This window comes from Suillus plorans (genome assembly GCF_016647745.1).
Source record: "Suillus plorans strain S12 chromosome Unknown HD556scaffold_141, whole genome shotgun sequence".
Lineage (NCBI taxonomy): Eukaryota > Fungi > Basidiomycota > Agaricomycetes > Boletales > Suillaceae > Suillus > Suillus plorans.
Window position 1 is genome coordinate 1 of NW_024537525.1, and position 21,011 is coordinate 21,011.

Consider the following 21,011-nt stretch of genomic DNA (forward strand, 5'->3'; position numbering starts at 1 on the left):
CCCTAACTAACCCTAACTAACCCTAACTAACCCTAACTAACCCTAACTAACCCTAACTAACCCTAACTAACCCTAACTAACCCTAACTAACCCTAATAAACCCTAACTAACCCTAATAAACCCTAACTAACCCTAACTAACCCTAACTAACTAACTTCCATAGCTCCCTTAAATCTTGCCCTGCTGACTTTTCCTTGGTGCCCCCACCATCACACCGTCTTTCTCTATGATCGGTCCTTGACTTTTCTCCCGCTCCCCTTGCCCTTGTCTTGTCTTTGCTTGACTTTCGGTTCCATCATATCTTATCATCTTATCATCTTTCTCCTCTCTCCTCTCTTTCCTTTTCTCCCTTCCACTGGTCTGCCTGCTTCCTTTCCATCTCCTTCGTTTTGCTGCCCTTCCTTGATTTTATCTCCCTTTACCCTTCAACTTTCCTGTCTATTCCCTCTCTGATGCCTTCCCTCCCTTGACTTTCTCCATTTCCCTTGACTCTCATCTCGGCTTCTCCCTCGTGTGTTCACTTGGGGTTTCTTCTTCGCTTTTACTTTTACTTTCATCTTCCATCTGTCTCGCTCGCTTTCGCCCTCCCTCTTGTTTTCCCTTTTTTTTATCTCCCCTTTGACTTGGGTCTTTGCCCTGGGTCCCTTTATTCTATCATCTCTTTTCGCTTTGACTTTTTCCTGGTTTCCTGGTTTCCCTATCCACATCTTTATTTGACCTTTGCTTTCCCTTTTCCCTTTCTCCTTCACTTTTGATTCCTAGATTATTTTATCTCCGGACTCCTCCATTCCCCTCTCTTTGACTTTCACTTCGACATTTGGTTCATCGTTCCATCTCTTTGCTTTCAATTTCACTGTTTCCTTTGCCTCTCTCATTCTTCGATTTTCATCTCTCTCCGCTTTGACTTTTGGTTCATCGATCGTCATATCTCTTGGCTTTCCCTTGGACCGTTCGCTTTCATGGTTCTCTTGACTTGACTTGACTTGGCATTCTTTGATAATGGTATCTCTTGAATTTCCCTTTTCTTCCTTTGATGAATCTCTTGACTTTCGCTTGACTGGGGTGTTGAACGTCCTCTTTGCATTCTTATATCCTGACCTTGGTTCTCCAATCGTCTTCGCTTGAACTATGTATTTTTTATCACAACTGTCCATGTTTCACGCTGATTTCGACTGAAGCTCGCTCAATATTCTTGCATTCCTGACTTTTCCTTGGTACACCCAGGATCACACCATCTTTCTCCATGATGTTCATTATTGCAATTTTTGGTCAAGATTTCCCACCACCTAGGCTGGCACACTGTGACATGCTGGGGGGGCACCCTATGAACTTTGGCTGGCATGCCATGACCTTTAGGCAGCCCAGCATAGGTTTTGCTGAAGGAGCGCCAATTGTTTCAGCCCTGGGTGGATGAGAGCAGGTCATTGAAAGGTCCTGAGACCACGGTCGGGATCACAAAGGAGAGGACGACCACTTTGATGTTTACTCCCTCCAAGATTAGTTCCCATGTTTGGGTCGAAGCGAGGATGACCCATCTTCCAAGGACAATAATACCTTAGGATGTTCGCTTCCACTTATCGCTTTTCCTTTGACATTTGGTTCATTGATCGTCGTATCTCTTTCCTTTCCCTCTCTCTCCCATTTGACTTCGACTCGCTTTCCTGATTCACCTCTCTTTGACTTTCGTTTCCTTCAGTGTCTCATCTCTTGACTTTTGCTCGGACTCTCGCCTTTGACATATCTCTTGACTTTCCATTTCACTGCATCCTTTCATTTTGGCTTGGCTCCTTCATCCATGACTCTCTTTGACTTTTTATATCTTGGTTATCATATCTCTTTACTTTACCTTTGCCTCCTTCAACGCATCTCTTGACTTGACACGGACCTTCCCTTTTGCCTCTATCTTTGTATATGCTGACCTTCGCATTGACTCTTGGTGCTTTCATTTTCTTCACTTTCACTCTGCCCTTTTGCCTCAAAACTGTCCATTTTTTTTGCTTATTTCAACCATAGCTCGCTTAACTCTCTCGCTCGAGACTTTTCCTTCATACCTCCTAGATCGCACAGTCTTTCTCTGCATTTTTCTTTTTTTGCTATTTTTGGTCATATTTTTCCACACCCTAGGCTGCCACACCATTGCTTGAGCCAGCGCACCATGACATCTTCGTCGGTGTCCCATGATCTTTGGGTGGTGCGCCATGACCTTTGGATGGCACTCCATGGGTTCGACCAATGGTGCATCGATCAATGAAGGATATCCTGGTCAACATGTTTATCATATATGTATCTTTTCTCTCGTACGACTTGTTCTATATCTTCTTTGACAATATGAGGTATGTCTATCAGGACAAATACAACATTTCAATGGATGCGCTCAAGATATCTACAAGTTTACAAAGTCAGTGTTTTAACTCAATCACTCGGATGACGATCAAATCTAACCATTGATTGGATACTAGCCAGAAAACAGAAGAAAACCAACGGACATGCTAGTAAATCCAGTGTCGGAGTGAGTTACACGAGCGAGGATGACAACCAGCACATCAGCATGGACTGCCCATTCTGCATCCCTTATACTGTATTCCGAGGGAATGGTGGACAAACAATAGAAGTACTGTATTGTCACTGTGCACGCTTGGTCCACAGTGATAATACAGTAGTTCAATTGTTGCCAAAGTTCCATCGGAATACAGTATAAGGGCTGAAGAATGAGAAGTCCATGCTGCTGTGCAGGTTGTAGTACCACTGAGCACCGATTGTGTAGTGGTACTACAACCTGCACAGCAGCATGGACGTCCCATTCTTCATGCCAAAGTTCCCTCGGAATACAGTAAAAGGGCTGAAGAATGGGAAGTCCATGCTGCTATGCAGGTTGAGGAACCACTACAGCAAAAATATTTAAATCGGTGTGTCAGTATACTGTCCCGCTGTAATGATAATAACCATAAGTCATAGGCACAACGGGCCCATCCTCACCTTGAAAAATTTCAGAATGATTGGGCGACAGCGGAGTTGGTCAAACAATTTCTGCAGAACAAACGAAAGGCCAACAAGAAGCGAAAGGCACGCACAACTGCAGGCACTCAAAAAAATAAACGGGGTCGATTTCACGACTCAGACAACTCAGATGGAGATGAGGTAGGAGACAGAAGTGGATCTGGTGAGCGTGTGGGATAACAGATGATGATGACGAAGACTTTGGCACTTTCTGAGTGGATTTTGTGTGGAAGTGCACGCGCGTGCAAGGAGAGTGAACTGCAATGCACAGTTAGCTATAGCGGTGGTGAAAAGTAACATTTTCAATAGTTTGACAAACCACTTTAGATTCCAATGACATCGGTTTTTATCACTCATGGAAGTAGTAAATCAGACTGGCTATGCAGGTGAAAGTGAACATTTACTCTTGACTCCACCATGTATGTGAGACACGATAGTGAATACTTGCCCAAAACAAGGACTTAACATCAATGTGGACCTGAATGAAGTTTATTGTGTCCTCCATTATTGCAATTTGCAAATATAATGACAGTGGCTCAAAGAAGAAAAGAAAAAGTTACAAACACCTTGTACCGCATGAATCATGCTATAATTAGAAGCAACGTCTACACCGCCAACGTTCAAGTCATCAAATAATCAACAAACACATTGGTAACGACATGAAAGAGGGCAGTCCTGCGCCCCAAGGACCATGGACATGATTTCGACGACGAGATCTATCGTATCACTGGCATCTCACCCTCTGCGCTATATCGCACTCGACGACGTCAGCTCCTCACTGGAGATGTTGCAAATGCACCTGAACTTTTTCGTGGCTGCCCACGGAAACTCACTCATATTGACTGCCAGTATCTCATTCATCTTGCATGCCACAAACCCACCCTCTTCTTAGATGAGCACAATCAGCGTCTCATTGATTATCAACATCTTCCTGCTTCACTGTCAACTATTCACCGCACTCTTACACGTGCGGGACTAAACCTCAAGCATGTACAGAAACTCGCATCCGAAAGGAAACCGCTTGTCCGTGCAGGATTCATCCGTTGTATCAGCCAATAACCATCCCATTACTTTGTCACTCTTAATGAGTTTCAAAGGATAAAAGGACATATGCACGTACGTGGGGAAGGGCTTTTTGTGGTGAGCGAGTGGAGAAGCATAATATGATCCATTTGTTCCGAAGGAAAGGTTCTCAATGCTGGGTGCTATGGCATTAGATGAGGGGATTATAGCAACATGAGTAGTTGAAGGGACCTTCACACGTGAGCTGTTTCTAAGGTTTCTGCGTGATGATTTGGTGAGTCGGTGATTATGGACTAATGACGATGCAACCTAACGAGTCTAGCTTCCTTGCACAAACCCATATCCTGCACCACGAAATGTCATTTTCCTTGACGAAGCACGAATTTACCATTCCGAGGAAGTTGTTGACCTCATTGAAAGTTATGGTGCGTCCCATGGTTCCTTTGTACTTCCTTGCTGACTATTTCTAAGGATTTTGTGTCGAGTATCTCCCACCATACTCTCCCGACTTGAATCCTATTTAACAAGCATGGTCGGTTATCAAGAGCTACCTTCTTCGTGTTGGATTGTCTCGTGGGTCTAAGTCACAGCAATACTATCAGCTATACTGGGCATCCGCGGTGATCACTCCGGAGATGACTTGGGGATTTTTTCATCATTCAGGTTACATATGACAAGCAAAATCGAATGACGTGCATTGGACAGTGTAATAAACGACTTGTGGTCTAGAGATACTCCTTCAAACGTTACTCGGCATCCCGTATTGCAGCTAGTTCTCCGATTGACAAGGCACATTCTTACGCAATTAATCATTTGATATCAAGCGGATCAAATGTGGACCTGTAATTTGATGGCCATCGAGCTTATTGTAGACAGAGTGCGGAAGATCATGGTAGTTACAGAAAGCTTCAAGACTAAGACGATGGGGAAGTTGAGCTAGTTTAGGTAGCTGTTGAACGTACTGGATAGTGGTTGGGTCTGTATTCTGGCGCGCATTAAGAAGCTCTGCCAGGTCGGAAATTTTGACCGTAATATTTGATGATGATTTTGTGGCTTGAGTGAGTTAATTTCTTCGTCGTTTTGCAAGTGCGAGAACGTCATTGCTATCATCGGATGAGCCTGCGGTAGATGTTGTTCGGCATTGGAAGGGGTCAAACATTTTGCCGTTGGCAGGGTGATTAATGTCTATACCATCTTCGAGTTTTCTTGCTTCAAACTCTGTTAGTAATAGTGAGACGACATAATGCAATAAACAACTATTGCTGACGCCCAGAGACTTAAATGCTGGACTGTAAGATAAACATGGTCATTGAATAAAGTGCCGGCAGGCCGCAATACGTCGTATGGGCAAGCCTTGTCTTTGCAGTATCGGTCTTGGAGGTCCTTGATGATTCTATCCTGTTATTCCTCTTCATAGTTCGGTTCACGTGTTTGGGATTGCTGTGCTCATGTAACGGTGTTGGTAACCACCAAAATATAGTACATATACTTACCGTTTTTGCTTGCTTGCGTCCATTTGGTTGCCGTGTATGATTATCGTCTGACTCTGGTACATTTGTGCGCTTCTTTTGTGTGTGTGTTGGTAACCCCACTGTTTCATCATCTGATTCATCTGTGTCTCGTGCAGCATCTGGAATGATAATCTATGGTGACAGGCTCTGTGCTACCATTGTCAATCTGTGAATAATCAGTCTCATGCCTTGTTTGCAATGAGAACTGATGTCCCTTCAGCATTCTTCTTTGCCTGGACTTGCCCGACCATTTCTGTGAAGTAATCTTCACCCTCGAGCGCGATATCCTTTGTGCGAGTCTTCGGAACTGAGTAGGTGATTGTAGGGGAGTTGATATAAAGCACTTGTCCATTGGAGTACAGCCCAGAATGCTCCAAGAGATCACGTCATTTTAGGACCTGAAGGACTATGACAAGCATATCGCTGAGCAGATAGTCCTCATGAATATATATAACCTTATTGATGCTTTTATGTTTTGCGTTTTTGCGTCGCTTTGAGACATCCGAGCTCAATGAAATGAACTCGATGTTGAATCGCAGACCCTTGCCATCATTAGATGCACTTATGCCCCCTGCAGAGTTCACTGCATTTCAGTATTGCTATTGTTGCAGGTCATCAAAAAATAGGCTTACAGCCGTCATTTGTATCAGCCTCCGATGGTGCATCCTCGTCATCAGTCGTACCATCATCAAATGGTGGCATGGTAGGTATCAAGGTATGTATTATTAATGGGTACAGGGTCAGGGTATACACGACTCGTCACTCATTCCGTGACGCAAACTTTTTCTTTATGTTTGGTAACTGTCATTATATATGCAAACAGCTATATATATAATATGACTAGGAAAATATGCTCGTGCAAAAAGTTTGGGATTTTTGGCGGTTGTATGTGTGAGCAAGCTGAACGCCATGGCCTGCGGTTATGTGTTCTGGCAATGCCAAACGAGCTCAAGGATGAGGAGGCTTTCACACGTGTTCTTGGTTAGAAATGAGTCTTTTCTAGCTCGCATCATATGACTGTAACATGTAGAGAAACTGAGACTTGACATCTGTGTGAGCTTCATGTGCAATTAATGCTACACCTCAAGTGTCCACATCAGTGGCTATCATCAAACTGTTGGTATGAAGGAGATGTCTAGACTTGCAGTTGTTTTCTGGGTGTATGCTTGCAAATTTATTCTTCACCTGCGTACATCACATGATTTTAGATCAGTCTTTCTATATGCATAGGCTGAAAGGTTTTTAAATCGGATGTGTTTCATGATCCCTTTCGAATGCATGACAGAAATTAATATAAATCGTTCTGCCTCTGTGATTGCTTGCGGAATCTCGCTTTTTATCATCTTGTGGAGCGCTCAAATAGTGATGTCCAGAATATCTAGATATGTCCATAATCTCGTAGTTGGTCCAAAGTGTGGGTCACCCATTGATGGGTGGGTCAGATATTATTTCGATATATCCACGCGTTCTATCATGTGAAAATATATGGACGTCAGACCACCACTTCCCTGAAAAGATGGGATCATATATTTATTCAGCGCCCATATTGCACGAGAAATGTCTCTGTTGTTTATGGAGCAAGTCAGAATAATTTGGAGTGCTGCTGAAATATTCAGAAATAATGTTGCACCCATTTGTGTACGTGAATCAGAGGTTTCTGGCTGACCTTGTGATCGACCTTCGTACACATGCCTGCTAAAGTTTGTTTCATAGAGTTTGAGTCATACTTGTTGCTCTCCGCCGTTGCTGCGACAACGCGGCATTATGTAAGGTATGTTGCTGTTGCAGTCACCATAACGAGGAAGGCTAATGTCCACATTGCCACATTGAATGGAGTGAGTTGCAGACAAAAGATGCAATGAGCTATGACAGTACGTCTTTGATTCTGATTAATCACTCCCCTTATACTCAACCAGTAATCAGATTTTCGTCCTCCACTAGGAGATGAGCATACAAGGCGGGCTCAAGAGTGACGGATGCTGGACGAAAAGAATCTAGATGCATTTCTCAAGGAGCATAGTTCAGGATACTTTGAACCGGCGCGTCTGAGCTGTTTCGACCCTGTTCGAATGTCTGTCATCGATCTAATGCATATCTTTCTTCTAGATACATTTCTCAACAATCTCCTAGACTTGCTTATGAATGCTTCCAGGAATTATTTGTTGCCACTATTACGCACTCATGTGTCCAAACGGATGCATTGCTAAGGCGGATGGGAACGATACAAGGTTGATTGAAGCCTACCTTGAAACAGTAAGTATTTGTATATCGTGAACTCTACATTCATATCTAATTTACGTTCACAGTTTGAGATGCAAAGCTGGGGGGACGGTTACCTGGATAAATTGGCTATCTGGCTGGTGGATCACTGACATCAGATAAATGGAAGGGTCTTCCACTCATCAGCTGTTCTATCGTTGTGCGTAGCATCATTTCAATTTTATGAACGACTGAATCATGTGGCACTAAAACAGATACCATTGATGAGTGGTTTCGCATGTACGCAGCCACTTATGAGAAAGCTTTGACTTCATGGCAGATACGATAAAGGCAACCGCTCCTCCTTGTAGCTGCAGGTAGGAGTCAGAAGTAAGACAAGAACGTCAGCGACGGGCCACAGCCCCAAATGGATCCTGGTGGATCTGATAACTTTCTTAAGCTTACAGCTGCGTTGAAAATCATCCTTGGGTGTTTAATTCAGCTATTACATCGTGCCACCCAGATACTCGTCGAGTATCTCCTAGAATACCTTGATGTATATCCACCTCCACCCATGTCGGGACTCGCTGCTGATATAATGTTAGTTGTATCCCAATGACGTGAAGCCAGACCACCACTACGTGACCCATATTTCAGATCCAATTCGCGACTACACCCTGTCTACAACTTTTTAAATTTTTTATTCGAATGACTAAACAAGATATTGAAAATTAATTCGACAAATAATTATGGTGGGTGCGATATCGAGGTCAGTTTCATGCGTTCATTTCCCAAAGACGTTTCACTGCGAGATGTTTGTAGGTTCATATGGGATGATACACTCCGTACTCTCATCATGTCCAGCATTCTGCTCTCAGCATAAATTATTTAGATAAAGGCATATAATTTCAAGGATAACTCCTTTAGACGCTGTAACGTTGATTCTGACAACAAGCAGTGATACTCTGTGTACAGTTGCCTCGCTTGCGCATGAAATATATCAGGCAGCTGAGGACCGCAAGTGTTTCATTTTGTCTATGTGCGCTGTTGGATGACTTGTACAGTTGATGCTCGTTGCTCACTTGGTGTCTCGGCCATCATGTAACTACAATAAAACAGCGGCGACATCATCTCACATTGTATTATCAAGATCCATATCCTCATGCTAGAGGTCTCTCGCGGTCTGCATTCACAAATGCTCGTGATGCAAATTTCTTATCCAGTCGCGCCAAATGTTTCAATGATATATTCCTCGATGGTTGTCGAATTTCTCCTTCAAGTCTCTCTACAGTAGCAGCAAAATATATTGTGCAAGCTGAGATAGCAGGCCAGGTCTACCTTAGACAGGTCATATGCTCATATCAACCGTCCAATACTCACAAAGGCATGTATAACACGACGTTATGATACTGGAGGTTACACGAATTCAAACGACGGAGGGCTTTGAGACGAAGGAATGGGTCACGTATTTCATAATTCTCATTATTTCATGTCTACTTCTGATTAAAAGGTTTGAAAAGTCCAGAGCTTGAAGTTCGGTTAAACATGACAGATGTTTTGGGCAACGATTTTACTGAGTCGGGTAAGCATCTACTCATTACACATGGTTAGCAATGGGTTGAATACATGGAACCTTCAATGATTTTTCGATTATTTTACAATGACAGAGAAAATGCGAGTGAGTCAAGTTGAAGTAAAGAGAACATAATGCGAGTTAGACCATATAATTCAGGAATATTACCATGTCTAATTCATTCAGTTCCGCTACAAGTGTATAATTTAGGTTCACCATGGGTGGATGGGTCACGATGCTCATTATGGACATCACATTCGTCTTGAATTGGATCTCCTTAAGTTCAAAATTCAAGTTGTGAGATTAAAATTCGTCTTGAATCAGTAATTTCTCTCAGTATATATTAATCGGTCGAACTGACATCATCTGACCTCGTTGGAGAGGTCAAAACGCATGTTGTTTTCCTGACTTATTTCATCGCTATCTGTATCATTACCATCGTCATCCAAACATTTCTTGTAACAAGGATCAGTACACTATCAAGCGAACAAACATCGAAACATGATACTTGGATTTCCTGACGACTCGCTTCTTCTGCAGGAGACAAGTCTTGGAGAGGGCGTTTGAGTAGGTATGTGCGCTCCATGTCTCCGATGAATTTCTTTTTCTTCTTCATTGGCCGTGCAACAATTTGCTTTATGTGACCATAGTGATTGTTCGAAAGGTAAAGTATGTCTCTTAATCCTACGCCCTCTGATACACACTGCTGGCAAAACACTTCGGTATACCATACACGAATGTAAATACGTGTAAGACGGTATATTTTGTGTTAAAATACTCACGGGATTCACCAATACATGTGACATAGGAACCAAACGCGGGCTGTGAGAATCGGTGACAAATAGTTCACTTTGAGCTTTGATTTCTCATTCGTTGGCCTGATATTTAACCTTTGGTCGACGATCTACCTCCCGAGTTCAGTCATTTATTGCGATGTCTCATAATAACAAGAAACATCATGCTGAAGATCTCCCTACGTCATCGAGAGCGTTTAAACGCATTCGATCCCACCTAAAGATGGACACAACACCAGATATCGTACGTACATATTCCGTGCCTTGCTTCATCATACGTCTGATGTAAATGACATGCAGGACGACGACATTACGCGGCTACGATCCCCAAGCCCGAATTCATTGAGAAACCAGGATACTCGCTGGCTCGTGGAGATGTTGGAAGCTATGGATTATCAGGTCAAGTGCCTGAGAGACAATCGGTCGAAATACGAGGATGAGCGTAAACGTAATCATATCCAACATGAGCAGGAGGTGGAAAGGTACTGCGATCGTATTGATGCGTTGGAGGAAGAAGTGATGTATCAAAGGGTACTAGTAGAAATCACGAGCGGTGAAGTCGATCAGCTCAATGAGGCCATGGAGCAGCAGAAGAAGCATATTCGGGAGATCCTGGAGCGCGCGCATATGGAGATGCCATAGAAATACAAACGTCTTGTGTGGCTAACCTTTTATTAATACCAGTACTCAAATGTGCTGCGTTGCCTCTCTCATCTCTATCTATTATCACATTATTTTTGAGAATAACATGCGTAGCCCGATCGAAAGATGATACGCAATTTTTAGTTAATGGGGGCTTGATCTTGATTTGTAGGCATCGTATCTGAAACCTCGGCTTCATATGGGTGACGATCATCGACATCTTCAGTTGCTCGCCGATATTGCACGTAGCTGAACTATGCATTGGTCCATATGAACCTCGTTCACTCCATAGACTGCCGATGAACATCTGTCTGGGCCATCCTGAATGTTACATTCTTGGAGTACAACCTTAATGCCAACTGCGCCATGAAACAGCTGCCGGAGCATCTCAAATTCTTGAGTGAACAAGTCATACATCAAACGTTCAGCATGGAAATAATAACCTACGTTGTAGTGCTCGGCTCGTAGATATGTTAATCAACGTGTATTATTGGTATGAGAAGGTTTATTTCGGACTGGGATGCAGCTGCTACAGCTGGAGTGAGAACGGTGGCTTGGAAAGTGATTTCGCCGTTGACCGGTAAGGGTATATTTACTGGATAACAGTGTTAGCGTGTCAGATAACTGAGGAACTGCAGCACCGATGGGCTCGATCAGATCTGCCTTTCTCCCTCGCACATTCAAGACATGCTCACGGCACAGCGCCTGCAGCTGCTTCACAGTGATGATTTTGCTGCAGGAAAGGAACGTCAGTGTCACTGCACGCCCTTTGTCAGTGACGACGGGTCCGAGTCACGGAACTTGTATCACCATTGCCTCTAGCATGCGATTGTACAGCGCACACGTATTGAGTATTCCCTTGGACACAGTATTTTGTTAGTGTGTTTTACATAATGCAATATATTTAAAGAATATCCAAACTAACCTCGTTAATGGGAAGATTGAGGATTCAGTATTTGCATAAGTCCTCTTGGCTTTGAGTTAGCAAGCGCTTGTAAGGAAAGCAGGGCGCTAACCGCTTTGTACACGTTGGGTGGTCACACTTCCGGGTCGCGTGTGCTTTGGCGATGGTGCCCTGTAATTGTATATCGCAAGTAAGTCCGGGTCTATTACAGGATCGGAGACTGTAGTATTACCTGTGTCGACGGCCATTGGATGGGAGGCGATGAGGAGCCAAGAGGATGCGGTTCGTTGTATAATGTAAAGTGGGCAACCTGGTGAACGACGAGGAAGGCTGTGGATGGCGAGTGAACGTTTAAAGGCGGGATTCCCTTCCCAAAAAGGTCATTTCCGGTCTAGTCCTGGGAAAAAAGCTAGGTAACGTTTCGACCTTGATTTTGCTTGCCAATCACCTATATAAAAGCGTTATTACCCGCCAATACCTTCGCCTGCGGGTTTCAGATCCAGTTAATGAGACAAATAGTGGCAAGACCACAAATAAGACTCAGCCTCCATTTGAAACTCGATGACGGAGAATGATCATTACTGAGAAACATGTCCAGCTGAAGCACGCACCTAATTGACGATTGAGCTCGAATTCAGAAACCATGTGGTAAGTTCTGTCGCAGATGCTGCCACAGCTATACCTACTCGCTCTATTTGTTATTGCTGAGACCTCCTAGCAGCAATAGATGGATAGAAAGACCCACGACCTTACCACGCCATGGTAGCGAGGCTACGGAGAATGCCACATGATATTCCCCCTCGAGTCAATGAATAGCCTGTTATAATGGCAGGGACCCACTCTGAAAGAGATATATAGAGGAGTTTGTAGATTGTTCGGCAAATAACGTTTGAACGTTGGTTGAGGCTTTGAAAGCGTAACAATGTATGTACTGGTGGTGTGGAGGCCTTTAACTCCTCGCATAGACGCTTGGCCACACACATGTATATATGAATGACGTGTCAGCTTACAATGGAATGGAGAAGGAAATACCGTAAAGGTTGTCCATGAATTTGAGTTGTGAATGGCACATTACTCTCTAGCCCGGCACATCATTCAGAGGCGGGTATCGTAGATGGTGGTGTCGCTAGCGTGGAGTCTTGGCGTTCAAGGAGTTTAGAGTCATCGCGCATATCACTCTCTTGATACGATTCGGAAATGAGCATAGGAAAATTTGAGAAGGAGAGGATAAGCGTACTTTCAATGTGATATGCCACTGAATCATCCATGCCGATGGGAGGATGAAGTTGTCATTAAATGGTTAATTCATACCACGCCGTCCCGGTCTACGTTCGAGTGGCAAGAACACCGTATTATTCGTATAAACCACCTGCATCAACATCGCCACAGCACTACAATCCATACATGTTTATACAAAGGCCTTATCATTTTGTGAAAATCGTGCAGGGTGAATAAAAGACGGTACCTTTGTATCGGCGAGGAATATAGTATATAAGGGGCTCCATAGAGTGATAGAGGCTCTCGGCACTGTGTTGCCTGAGTCCAGCGTGATGCTGAGATACCCCTGGTCCAAATTCTTCAATCAATCAGTGAGGCGCTGGCAGGTGTACAAGACAGGAAGGTACTTGGGAACTTTATATATGATGCCACGTGATGGCCTTGCAAGTGCACCGCGATGAAAAACCGAATGCATCAAGGTCCAACGCCAAAGTATATAATAAATGTTACAAAATATGTGTAGCCCTTCCTACGATCAAAGATCTTACGTAGAACGTTTCGAGGTTTCGTTGATAATGAGGGGATCAAATTATTCGTTTTACAAGCAATCAGTGAGATCTGGCGAGCTGTAAAAGTACGTCACGACATATAGAACTTGATATGTGACACGACACGACGGCCTTGCACATGTCTCACGATGCAAAGCTGTAAATGATCAAAGTCAGAAAACGCATGTTTTAATATATCCTACAAAAGAAAAGAAACGTATCCTATCATCTAGGACTGCACGTGGAATAACAATTGACAACGTTTACGTACAGAACGACTAAACTTGTGGGCCCTTCGTCCTAGCCATCCCCGTGCGTACCCGTCTAGGTCTTCGCGTAATAGCGCACTGATTGAATTCTGGTACCTTGGCAATGTCAAGGTACTCTGCGTATGCATTCTTTATCGTGCTTGGTGATAAGCATCGGTGGCCTTCTAGAGCATTGTATTAACATAATCCACGATTCATATGTGAATAGAACGACTCACGGTTCTGAGGTAAAGGAGATTTTGTCAGGTCCTCTGCTAGCTCCCAAATCAACATATCACCCTGGCCAAGTTGACCCCACACCGGGAGTTCAGCAGGCAAGAGCACGATCCTATCATCGCAAATGCCGTGTTCTTCTAGGAACTCTTCAACATCAACATGCCTGTCCTGCACGCGAAAAGCAAGCAACTGAAGGCGTGGATTGGAAATAAGGCGTGTGACCGCCTCGGGATCAGCGATGTGCGGACTGAGCACAACACAGAGGTGAGTCAAGGATGCAATTGAGTCCAGTCTCTCCTGTGGCTCGGCCAGAAAGTGATTACCGTTCAGTTCGAGGTGGCTGAGATTTGTGAATGTATGACACGCGCCGAGGAAAGATTCGAACCGCATACGGATGGTGAGGACTAATGACCTCAGTGGGAGGACATCAAGTGTACACCAGAGAGACGATCCATTGGTCGCGAATCCATTAGTGGTAAGGACAAGACGGAGTGATGTGACACAGCTGCAGATGGATAGGATCGCTATGACAGTTGATGGCTCTATCGACCCAACTAAGAACAGGGCTTTGACATGTCGTTGAGCAAAGTCGGCGGGCAGTAGACGCCGGTAAAGGCATTCTAAAAATCGCCCTGCATCCTCTTGTCCGTGAAGAACGATTTTTTTATAAACCAATTGTTCCATGCTACCGTATTATTGTGTTAGCAGAAGGCAATCTGTGCAAGATTGCATGAAATGCTTACAAGGGATATATCTCCTGGGAAATAGTGAGATTATTAGCAGCGGCAGATCGTGTGCGTGTGGCAAGAGTCATGATACTCTGCTTAATCTCTAACGGAAGGGAAGAGGGCATGATGGATGCAGTTAAAACACCACGCCACCTCGTTGTGAGTGAAACAATACAATAGATTACATAATAGGCGGAATCTCAAATGTTGAACGTGCCGCCACATCGGACATTGCCGCTGCGGAACACTATGGTAGGCATTGAGCGATAAGCTTGCAAAGCGTTTCACTATGAGATTTTAAATGGAAGTTCCTTAGCTTTGCTTTTTTATACCTCTATTTGCCATGCCGTTCATCGGAAGCCCATATATACTGAAGATGGAGAATAGACTGAGGGTTGAAAATGATCATGTAGGTCGAAAATTACTGTAAACCAAGTCTGATTGTAGGTGCGATATGTCCACGTTGGGGGTTACATCCGCATCAATGTCAATGTCGAGAGCGGCACCTCAATAATTTTGGATGAGCTTCAGCGATGTGTAAAAGAATTTCAACCAATTGTCACAGGTATATATCCTGCCAAATATATTCGCTGATCTATGATGGCAACATGGGCATATGCATCTTCAGCAATACTTAAAAGTTAGACATCTCTGAGTTTGTGTTGTCCGAATAGCGGCAGCTGCATGGATCAATTCAAATTCGGTCACCACTCTTTCAAATCCAATGTACAGGAAACACTTGATTTCGCAGTGGTCATTGCCATACGTTTTCTTTATGCACACCGCATGAGCGATACTAGTCATGAATGGCATCCGGCGTATGCAGCTTATACATGCAAATTGCTTTGCACCTCATGTATACTATTTGCAAATGGATCAAGCAACCCACAATGAGTGATAAGCAGCGTGATGACAACATATATTCACATATAATATAACATACATAAACATACATTGCAGGATACTGGGAATGAGTAGCGAGTGTCCTGGAAACAACCAGATAAAAGAAGGTGGATAGGTAACCAGCTTCGAAGGTGAAAGCCTGTCGAGGCAAGAGACCATCCATAGTTATCGTAAGGTACAGGACATGATAGCGTAATCAACGAGCCGTGGTTCGCAGCGGTCAGACACAAGACGGAGAGGTAAATACCATCGACGGTGATGGCTCGTCAACGTAAGAAACCCCCATCTGTAGTTCCCACAAGGCACAGGACATTGAATGTGATAACAGTCATTCATTGAGGCCTCCGTCATGGATGGAGAATAACCGTAGAGGTGATCACTCACCAATCGTTAGAATGCAATAAAACCACAAATCACCGAAATACAACGGAGAACGGAAGTAGGAGGAGATAACAAGAGCACGACGGGCCAAGGTAGCCACCATCATCGATGGAGTACGCCCATAGAGGCGATAAACCACCAACCGCCAAAACCAAGGGGAAAGAGGCAAGAGAAGATAATAAAAGGAGGAACGGATAAAGGTAGCCACCATCATCGATGATGAACGCCCATAGAGGCGAGAAACTACCGCCCGTCGAAGTCAAAGGGACAAGAGAGGTAGGAAAAGATACCCATGAGGACGACAGATGAAGGTAGCCACCATCATCGATGATGAACGCCCATAGAGGCGAGAAACTACCGCCCGTCGAAGTCAAAGGGACAAGAGAGGTAGGAAAAGATACCCATGAGGACGACAGATGAAGGTAGCCACCATCATCGATGATGAACGCCCATAGAGGCGAGGAACCACCAAGCATCAAGTCCAAGGCATAAGAGGAAGGGCACGAAAAAGAAAGAGGTGGCCACCGTCATCGACGATGAACGCCCATAGAGGCGAGAAAACCACCAATGGAGGTAATGGTAAGAAACAAAGAGGAAAATTTGCGAAGGGCAAATATATAAACTTCACATCACGTGATGTTCCCACGCCACAGGAAAATATAATCGGATGTCGATTCACTCCTATCGCGGAAATTACTTGACATGTATTTCTAAAGGCTTCATGCGTGACATGTCTGTATTCATCGTTTACTCGAAATACCACTACAACGTCTCTACTATCGGGGTTACGATACGGTGCTTTGGTGTCGCGACAAATTCCCTCGTGATCAAATTTAAGGACTCAAGAACTGGAAGTCCATGATGCTCTGTTGGTTGTAGCGCCAAGATAAGTTCGAAATGAAATCGCTGGTCAGTCTTACAGGTTCAAAGTCTATACCGAGTCAACAAGCTTATTCACGAGCTTACGGGTATCTCCTCCATCGTAGACCACCGCTGTATCAACTCTTGTGTAGCGTTTGTCGGCCCTTGCGCAGGTCTAGACACATGTCCCACGTGTGTGGCGAACTGCGTTATGACCAAAAAAAGCTGGCAGGCAGTCATGGACGCAAGAACGTCCCTCCGGCCGTTTTTCAAACAATTCCGATTGGTCCCCAGCTTCAAGCGTTGTGGCTTGAACGAGGTAGTGCAGGGACCGATGTATTGGACGATGTTGCAAATGAGATGACGAGGCATCACCCAGTTCTAGCACTTTGCAGCAATGGATGGAAGGTCCAGGCTATCGCTACTGAACGTTATCCCTCGTGGGAGTCAACACACATCAAGAAGAGGAAGAAGTCTTCATATGTCAATTCAGTGGTACTATTTCAGCCTTTTCATTGGTTTGATTTACTAACTCGGTCGGTATTGTACTATCATTGTAGTCCTCTGGTACCAAGCGAAAAATTACGAAATTCAGTAATGCACCATCTGATTCGGAGCCACCTGCTGACCTGAGATCTCCAACCCCCTCCAAGGATTCCGATCACTGAGCGAAAAGGCCAAAGGTCGACGAAGCAGACTCGATCACACCATTGGCAGCACCTGCTCCAAATGTCAGCAGGACCATGGCCACCACCCTACCGACAGGTCCGATAGCTTCAGGCCATTCTCTATTCGAGTTTGGGTCCGAACGTATGCCAGACTCCATGACACCGCTGGCAACACCTGATCCAACTGTTAGCCGTCTTCCACAAATACGGAATTGGCTGTGAGTCCTTGTAGATTGTTGTGCCCGGTATATTGTTGAATCTATTCTATATAGTGCAAAACTCGTGTTATCCAAGAACCCCGATCCCTCGTCTTCAGTTCTTGCACCTTACACACATATGGACCCAGATCCGACTACGACCAAGTTATCGATGGCTACCATACCCAAGGATGCCATCTTACCAACAAAGGGGTCCGTCGCTGGTACAACGGACAACAGTTCTGACACGATAACAACTAAGATATTTCGGCCACCTGCAACAGAAACCTGAATGTACAGTGTCCAATTGTATCCTTGATATGCTCACTGATTGTTTCCTGCGACCATATAGAAACCTCTGCGCACATCGCTGGCTTAATATCATTGCCCCGAATGGCACATCTGGTGACTTTAAACTATACTTGAACGCACTGTCGAAAGACAGTCAACTGGTATGTTTCGTTTTATATGTTCCATGGTACATTACTGGCCGACACGACTGCCACAGAACTACGAACTAGAGGCTGCGGCGCTTGTTAGTAATGGTAATGTAACTCCATGGAACGCATGCACTAATGATTAATTTAGGTCAAAGACTGGACGTGGACTGGGAATACCGTCAGTACAATTAACAACTTCGTTGGAGGAACAATAAACTAGAGCATTAGGTGTACAAGCAGGGCATGGGTTGGATTGGCGTGGGCGGTGCATCGTCGTCATTGCTTTTGTAACGTTGTGGCCTCGAGAATACAATCGAGTTCGCTATATGTGCGTCGATGTGCATATCATTGGGACCGGGAATATACTTGAATCTACGGTACACTAACACAATCGATGATACAATATTTCGCTCGATTCGAGTCACTAAAAATCGACTATAAGCCTCATTTTTCTCCGGCAATCGACGTGAATATTGTCACAATATTTCCGTCGTTTTCCGGAGATATGGCTAGGACAGTTTCTCACTGGTCTTTAGCCCTTACACTGTATTATGACAGATTAGTCCTGAAATAATGGGAGTACTTTATTCTAAATTTGCACGTTTGGTATATAGACATTGACCAGCCGTTGTGGGTCCACCTTGGAATGGTGTATAAAACAGCTCAACAGCATTGACTTCCCATTCTTCAACCCTTACACTGTATTGCGACGGAATAGTTGCCACACAATAGAAGTATGTTATTGCGACTGTGGACAGCGCGTGCACGGCAATACAGTACCTCTATTGTTAGTCCATTATTCCGTCGTAATACAATGTAAGGGCTGAAGAATTGGACGTCCATGCTTCTGTGCTCGTTGTAGTTGTACTATACCCAGCACGGCAGCAGCATGGATGTCCCCTTCTTCGACCCTTAAACTGTATTCGGACGGAATATTAGTGACGTAATAGAAGTATGGTATTGTACATTTTCACGCTTTGTATATATAAATTGACCGGGCATCGTGAAATGGTGTATAACACAGTGCAACAGCATGGAATTCCAGTTTCTCAATCCTGAATATGTATTATGAGGGAGTACTGCCGTATAAATACAGGTAGTCGATCAGAAACAAAATGATATGACTTGTGAGTTCAACGTGCAGTATGTGAAGGAGATGCATGATATCTAAACTATCATACTATTACAACGGATGGGTGATGCAACGACTATAGGTCCAGATTGTCTTTGAATAATCGAAGTAGCTCCACACGATCAACTGCAATACCAGGATGAAGCTGATCACCTATGTAAAGAATATCTCCAGCACGCTTGCGCTTTGTGATTCCGAGGTATTGATAAACAATCTGAACTATATCAAAGCATGGAGCTGCGGTTTCCGTATCCTCCACAGATGTTGCATTGCTTCCAGCGGCACGATATTGCCTGCCTTGGCAAGCCATCATGCAAAGAGATAACAAAGACCTTCGCGGAAGCACTGATCCGAGCGTTAGAAAGGAGAAATGTATAACGATACGCTTTACTCACCTAATCTCAGTGACAGATACGGAAGCATAATAACCATACGTCGCAATGTCTCTAACGCGTGATCCATAGCTTGGTTTGTCGCAGATCCCCCAACTTCAGCATCGATATATCTTGAGACTTCCGTAAGGTGCATGCACGAATAATGGTAAAAGTGGCCGCCAGTGGAAAATGATGGTACTGGCGTGTACACAGCATGTACCACGCCAGGAGGAAGTATTCTTGTTCGTATACATAAGCAATAAAATACAAAAATTATGAAATACTTACAACAGATCCCCTGGAACAAGCGTTAGCACTTCACCATCGCAATTTTTGTGAATCCATGTCTTATGCCTAGCATAATCTGCAAGTCTGACTGAAAGATCCTGTAGGGCAATGCGATTTTTCTCTCCAGATTTCAACGAGAAAATCACCCAGAACTTTATTCCGGCCTCCATCCTCACCCAGGTCAATGTTCCCTCGGCGTCGTGATGAGGATAAGTAAGGAATCCGGCATGATGTAGCAAAGCCCATCCCTTTGTGGTGAAGTTGTCTGGATGGACGTAGGAACGGATTGGAACACAGGTGGTAGTCTGATTCCAGCCGTGCACAAGTCCGTGATCCAAATTCCTGTGAAATTGGGTCACGAAATTGTAATTAAAATAGGATACGGATCTGAATACCTTAGAGCCTCGGGCATACTGATGTGAGCAAGGGAGATATCTAGGATGCATTGAATCTTCGTGTTATCCCACATAGACGTCATGAATGAATGTATATTTCCATGTATAGTGGGATTGACATGGTCATCACATCGTGTCTGTGCATCTATAGTATTAATCTTAATCAATACATTTTACGCGTTTTAAGATGTTGAAAAGACGTACCATGAATGCACACTGGACGCAATGGTGAGATTCCAAATTCGACGTCCAGGTATTCATCCGTAAGCATCCCTCGTGAAGATTTATGTGGGACACCGGTGATTACTACGCACTTATTCATGGAAAGGCTGTCCGCGATGGCGTTGAGGATATTTGGAGCGGAGAGGTCCTCGTTTCTCATATGGGATACGCGGATGGAACAGGCATTCGACGTAGGACATTGCGCCATGAATTTGATTAAGGGAATGTCGACTTCGTCGCACAGATTGATATTTGAATCATTGTAAATTGCCGGAAGAACCGTGATATGGCCATCTGTCCATTTGATAGTTGGGCTTCTTTCCGGAACTTGGGTTCCAAGTACGTCGATTGTTAGATCAAGACGTTCAGAGTTCGACATTATGAAGGTTCAGATAAAGAGTCAACTTTAAGAGAGAAGATAATATATTACATGAGAGCGCCTTACATGGAGATTTAGGGCAGGTGTTATCGTACGTCGTCATTACCTTATGCGTTACTTGGATACGAGGCCCACGCATGCCCAATTGA

At 44.2% G+C, this 21,011-nt stretch overlaps 9 protein-coding genes across 9 annotated transcripts; 4 read left to right on the forward strand and 5 right to left on the reverse strand.

The window, feature by feature from the left end:
- Positions 1-758: 758 nt before the first annotated feature.
- Positions 759-1,254, reverse strand: HD556DRAFT_1315010 (uncharacterized protein; the record flags this gene model as incomplete). Its single annotated transcript, XM_041301056.1, has 2 exons — positions 759-1,126; positions 1,233-1,254. The coding sequence occupies 2 exons, from the start codon at positions 1,252-1,254 to the stop codon at positions 759-761; spliced, it is 390 nt and encodes a 129-aa protein (XP_041151980.1).
- Positions 1,255-3,660: 2,406 nt separating this feature from the next.
- Positions 3,661-4,056, forward strand: HD556DRAFT_1251240 (uncharacterized protein; the record flags this gene model as incomplete). Its single annotated transcript, XM_041298995.1, has 1 exon — positions 3,661-4,056. A coding segment is annotated over one exon (396 nt), but the record flags the coding sequence as incomplete, so codon positions are not given.
- Positions 4,057-5,083: 1,027 nt separating this feature from the next.
- Positions 5,084-6,233, reverse strand: HD556DRAFT_1315012 (uncharacterized protein; the record flags this gene model as incomplete). Its single annotated transcript, XM_041301057.1, has 6 exons — positions 5,084-5,238; positions 5,298-5,418; positions 5,514-5,663; positions 5,738-5,902; positions 5,930-6,114; positions 6,164-6,233. 6 exons carry the CDS (start codon positions 6,231-6,233, stop codon positions 5,084-5,086), a joined length of 846 nt encoding a protein of 281 aa, XP_041151982.1.
- Positions 6,234-8,157: 1,924 nt separating this feature from the next.
- Positions 8,158-8,425, forward strand: HD556DRAFT_1451696 (uncharacterized protein; the record flags this gene model as incomplete). Its single annotated transcript, XM_041308003.1, has 2 exons — positions 8,158-8,286; positions 8,336-8,425. The coding sequence occupies 2 exons, from the start codon at positions 8,158-8,160 to the stop codon at positions 8,423-8,425; spliced, it is 219 nt and encodes a 72-aa protein (XP_041151983.1).
- A 5,075-nt stretch (positions 8,426-13,500) lies between these two features.
- On the reverse strand, positions 13,501-14,747 carry HD556DRAFT_1315014 (uncharacterized protein; the record flags this gene model as incomplete). Its single annotated transcript, XM_041301058.1, has 4 exons — positions 13,501-13,566; positions 13,730-13,842; positions 13,897-14,579; positions 14,638-14,747. The coding sequence occupies 4 exons, from the start codon at positions 14,745-14,747 to the stop codon at positions 13,501-13,503; spliced, it is 972 nt and encodes a 323-aa protein (XP_041151984.1).
- A 1,191-nt stretch (positions 14,748-15,938) lies between these two features.
- On the reverse strand, positions 15,939-16,382 carry HD556DRAFT_1451699 (uncharacterized protein; the record flags this gene model as incomplete). Its single annotated transcript, XM_041308004.1, has 1 exon — positions 15,939-16,382. The coding sequence occupies one exon, from the start codon at positions 16,380-16,382 to the stop codon at positions 15,939-15,941; it is 444 nt and encodes a 147-aa protein (XP_041151985.1).
- A 568-nt stretch (positions 16,383-16,950) lies between these two features.
- HD556DRAFT_1451700 (uncharacterized protein) lies at positions 16,951-17,435 on the forward strand (the record flags this gene model as incomplete). The annotated part of the gene is made up of 2 exons (XM_041308005.1): positions 16,951-17,262; positions 17,328-17,435. The coding sequence occupies 2 exons, from the start codon at positions 16,951-16,953 to the stop codon at positions 17,433-17,435; spliced, it is 420 nt and encodes a 139-aa protein (XP_041151986.1).
- A 75-nt stretch (positions 17,436-17,510) lies between these two features.
- Positions 17,511-18,363, forward strand: HD556DRAFT_1451701 (uncharacterized protein; the record flags this gene model as incomplete). Its single annotated transcript, XM_041308006.1, has 6 exons — positions 17,511-17,653; positions 17,708-17,845; positions 17,895-18,084; positions 18,141-18,167; positions 18,221-18,250; positions 18,301-18,363. The coding sequence occupies 6 exons, from the start codon at positions 17,511-17,513 to the stop codon at positions 18,361-18,363; spliced, it is 591 nt and encodes a 196-aa protein (XP_041151987.1).
- A 917-nt stretch (positions 18,364-19,280) lies between these two features.
- Positions 19,281-20,862, reverse strand: HD556DRAFT_1451702 (uncharacterized protein; the record flags this gene model as incomplete). The annotated part of the gene is made up of 5 exons (XM_041308007.1): positions 19,281-19,549; positions 19,600-19,817; positions 19,867-20,208; positions 20,262-20,406; positions 20,466-20,862. The coding sequence occupies 5 exons, from the start codon at positions 20,860-20,862 to the stop codon at positions 19,281-19,283; spliced, it is 1,371 nt and encodes a 456-aa protein (XP_041151988.1).
- Positions 20,863-21,011: the final 149 nt, after the last annotated feature.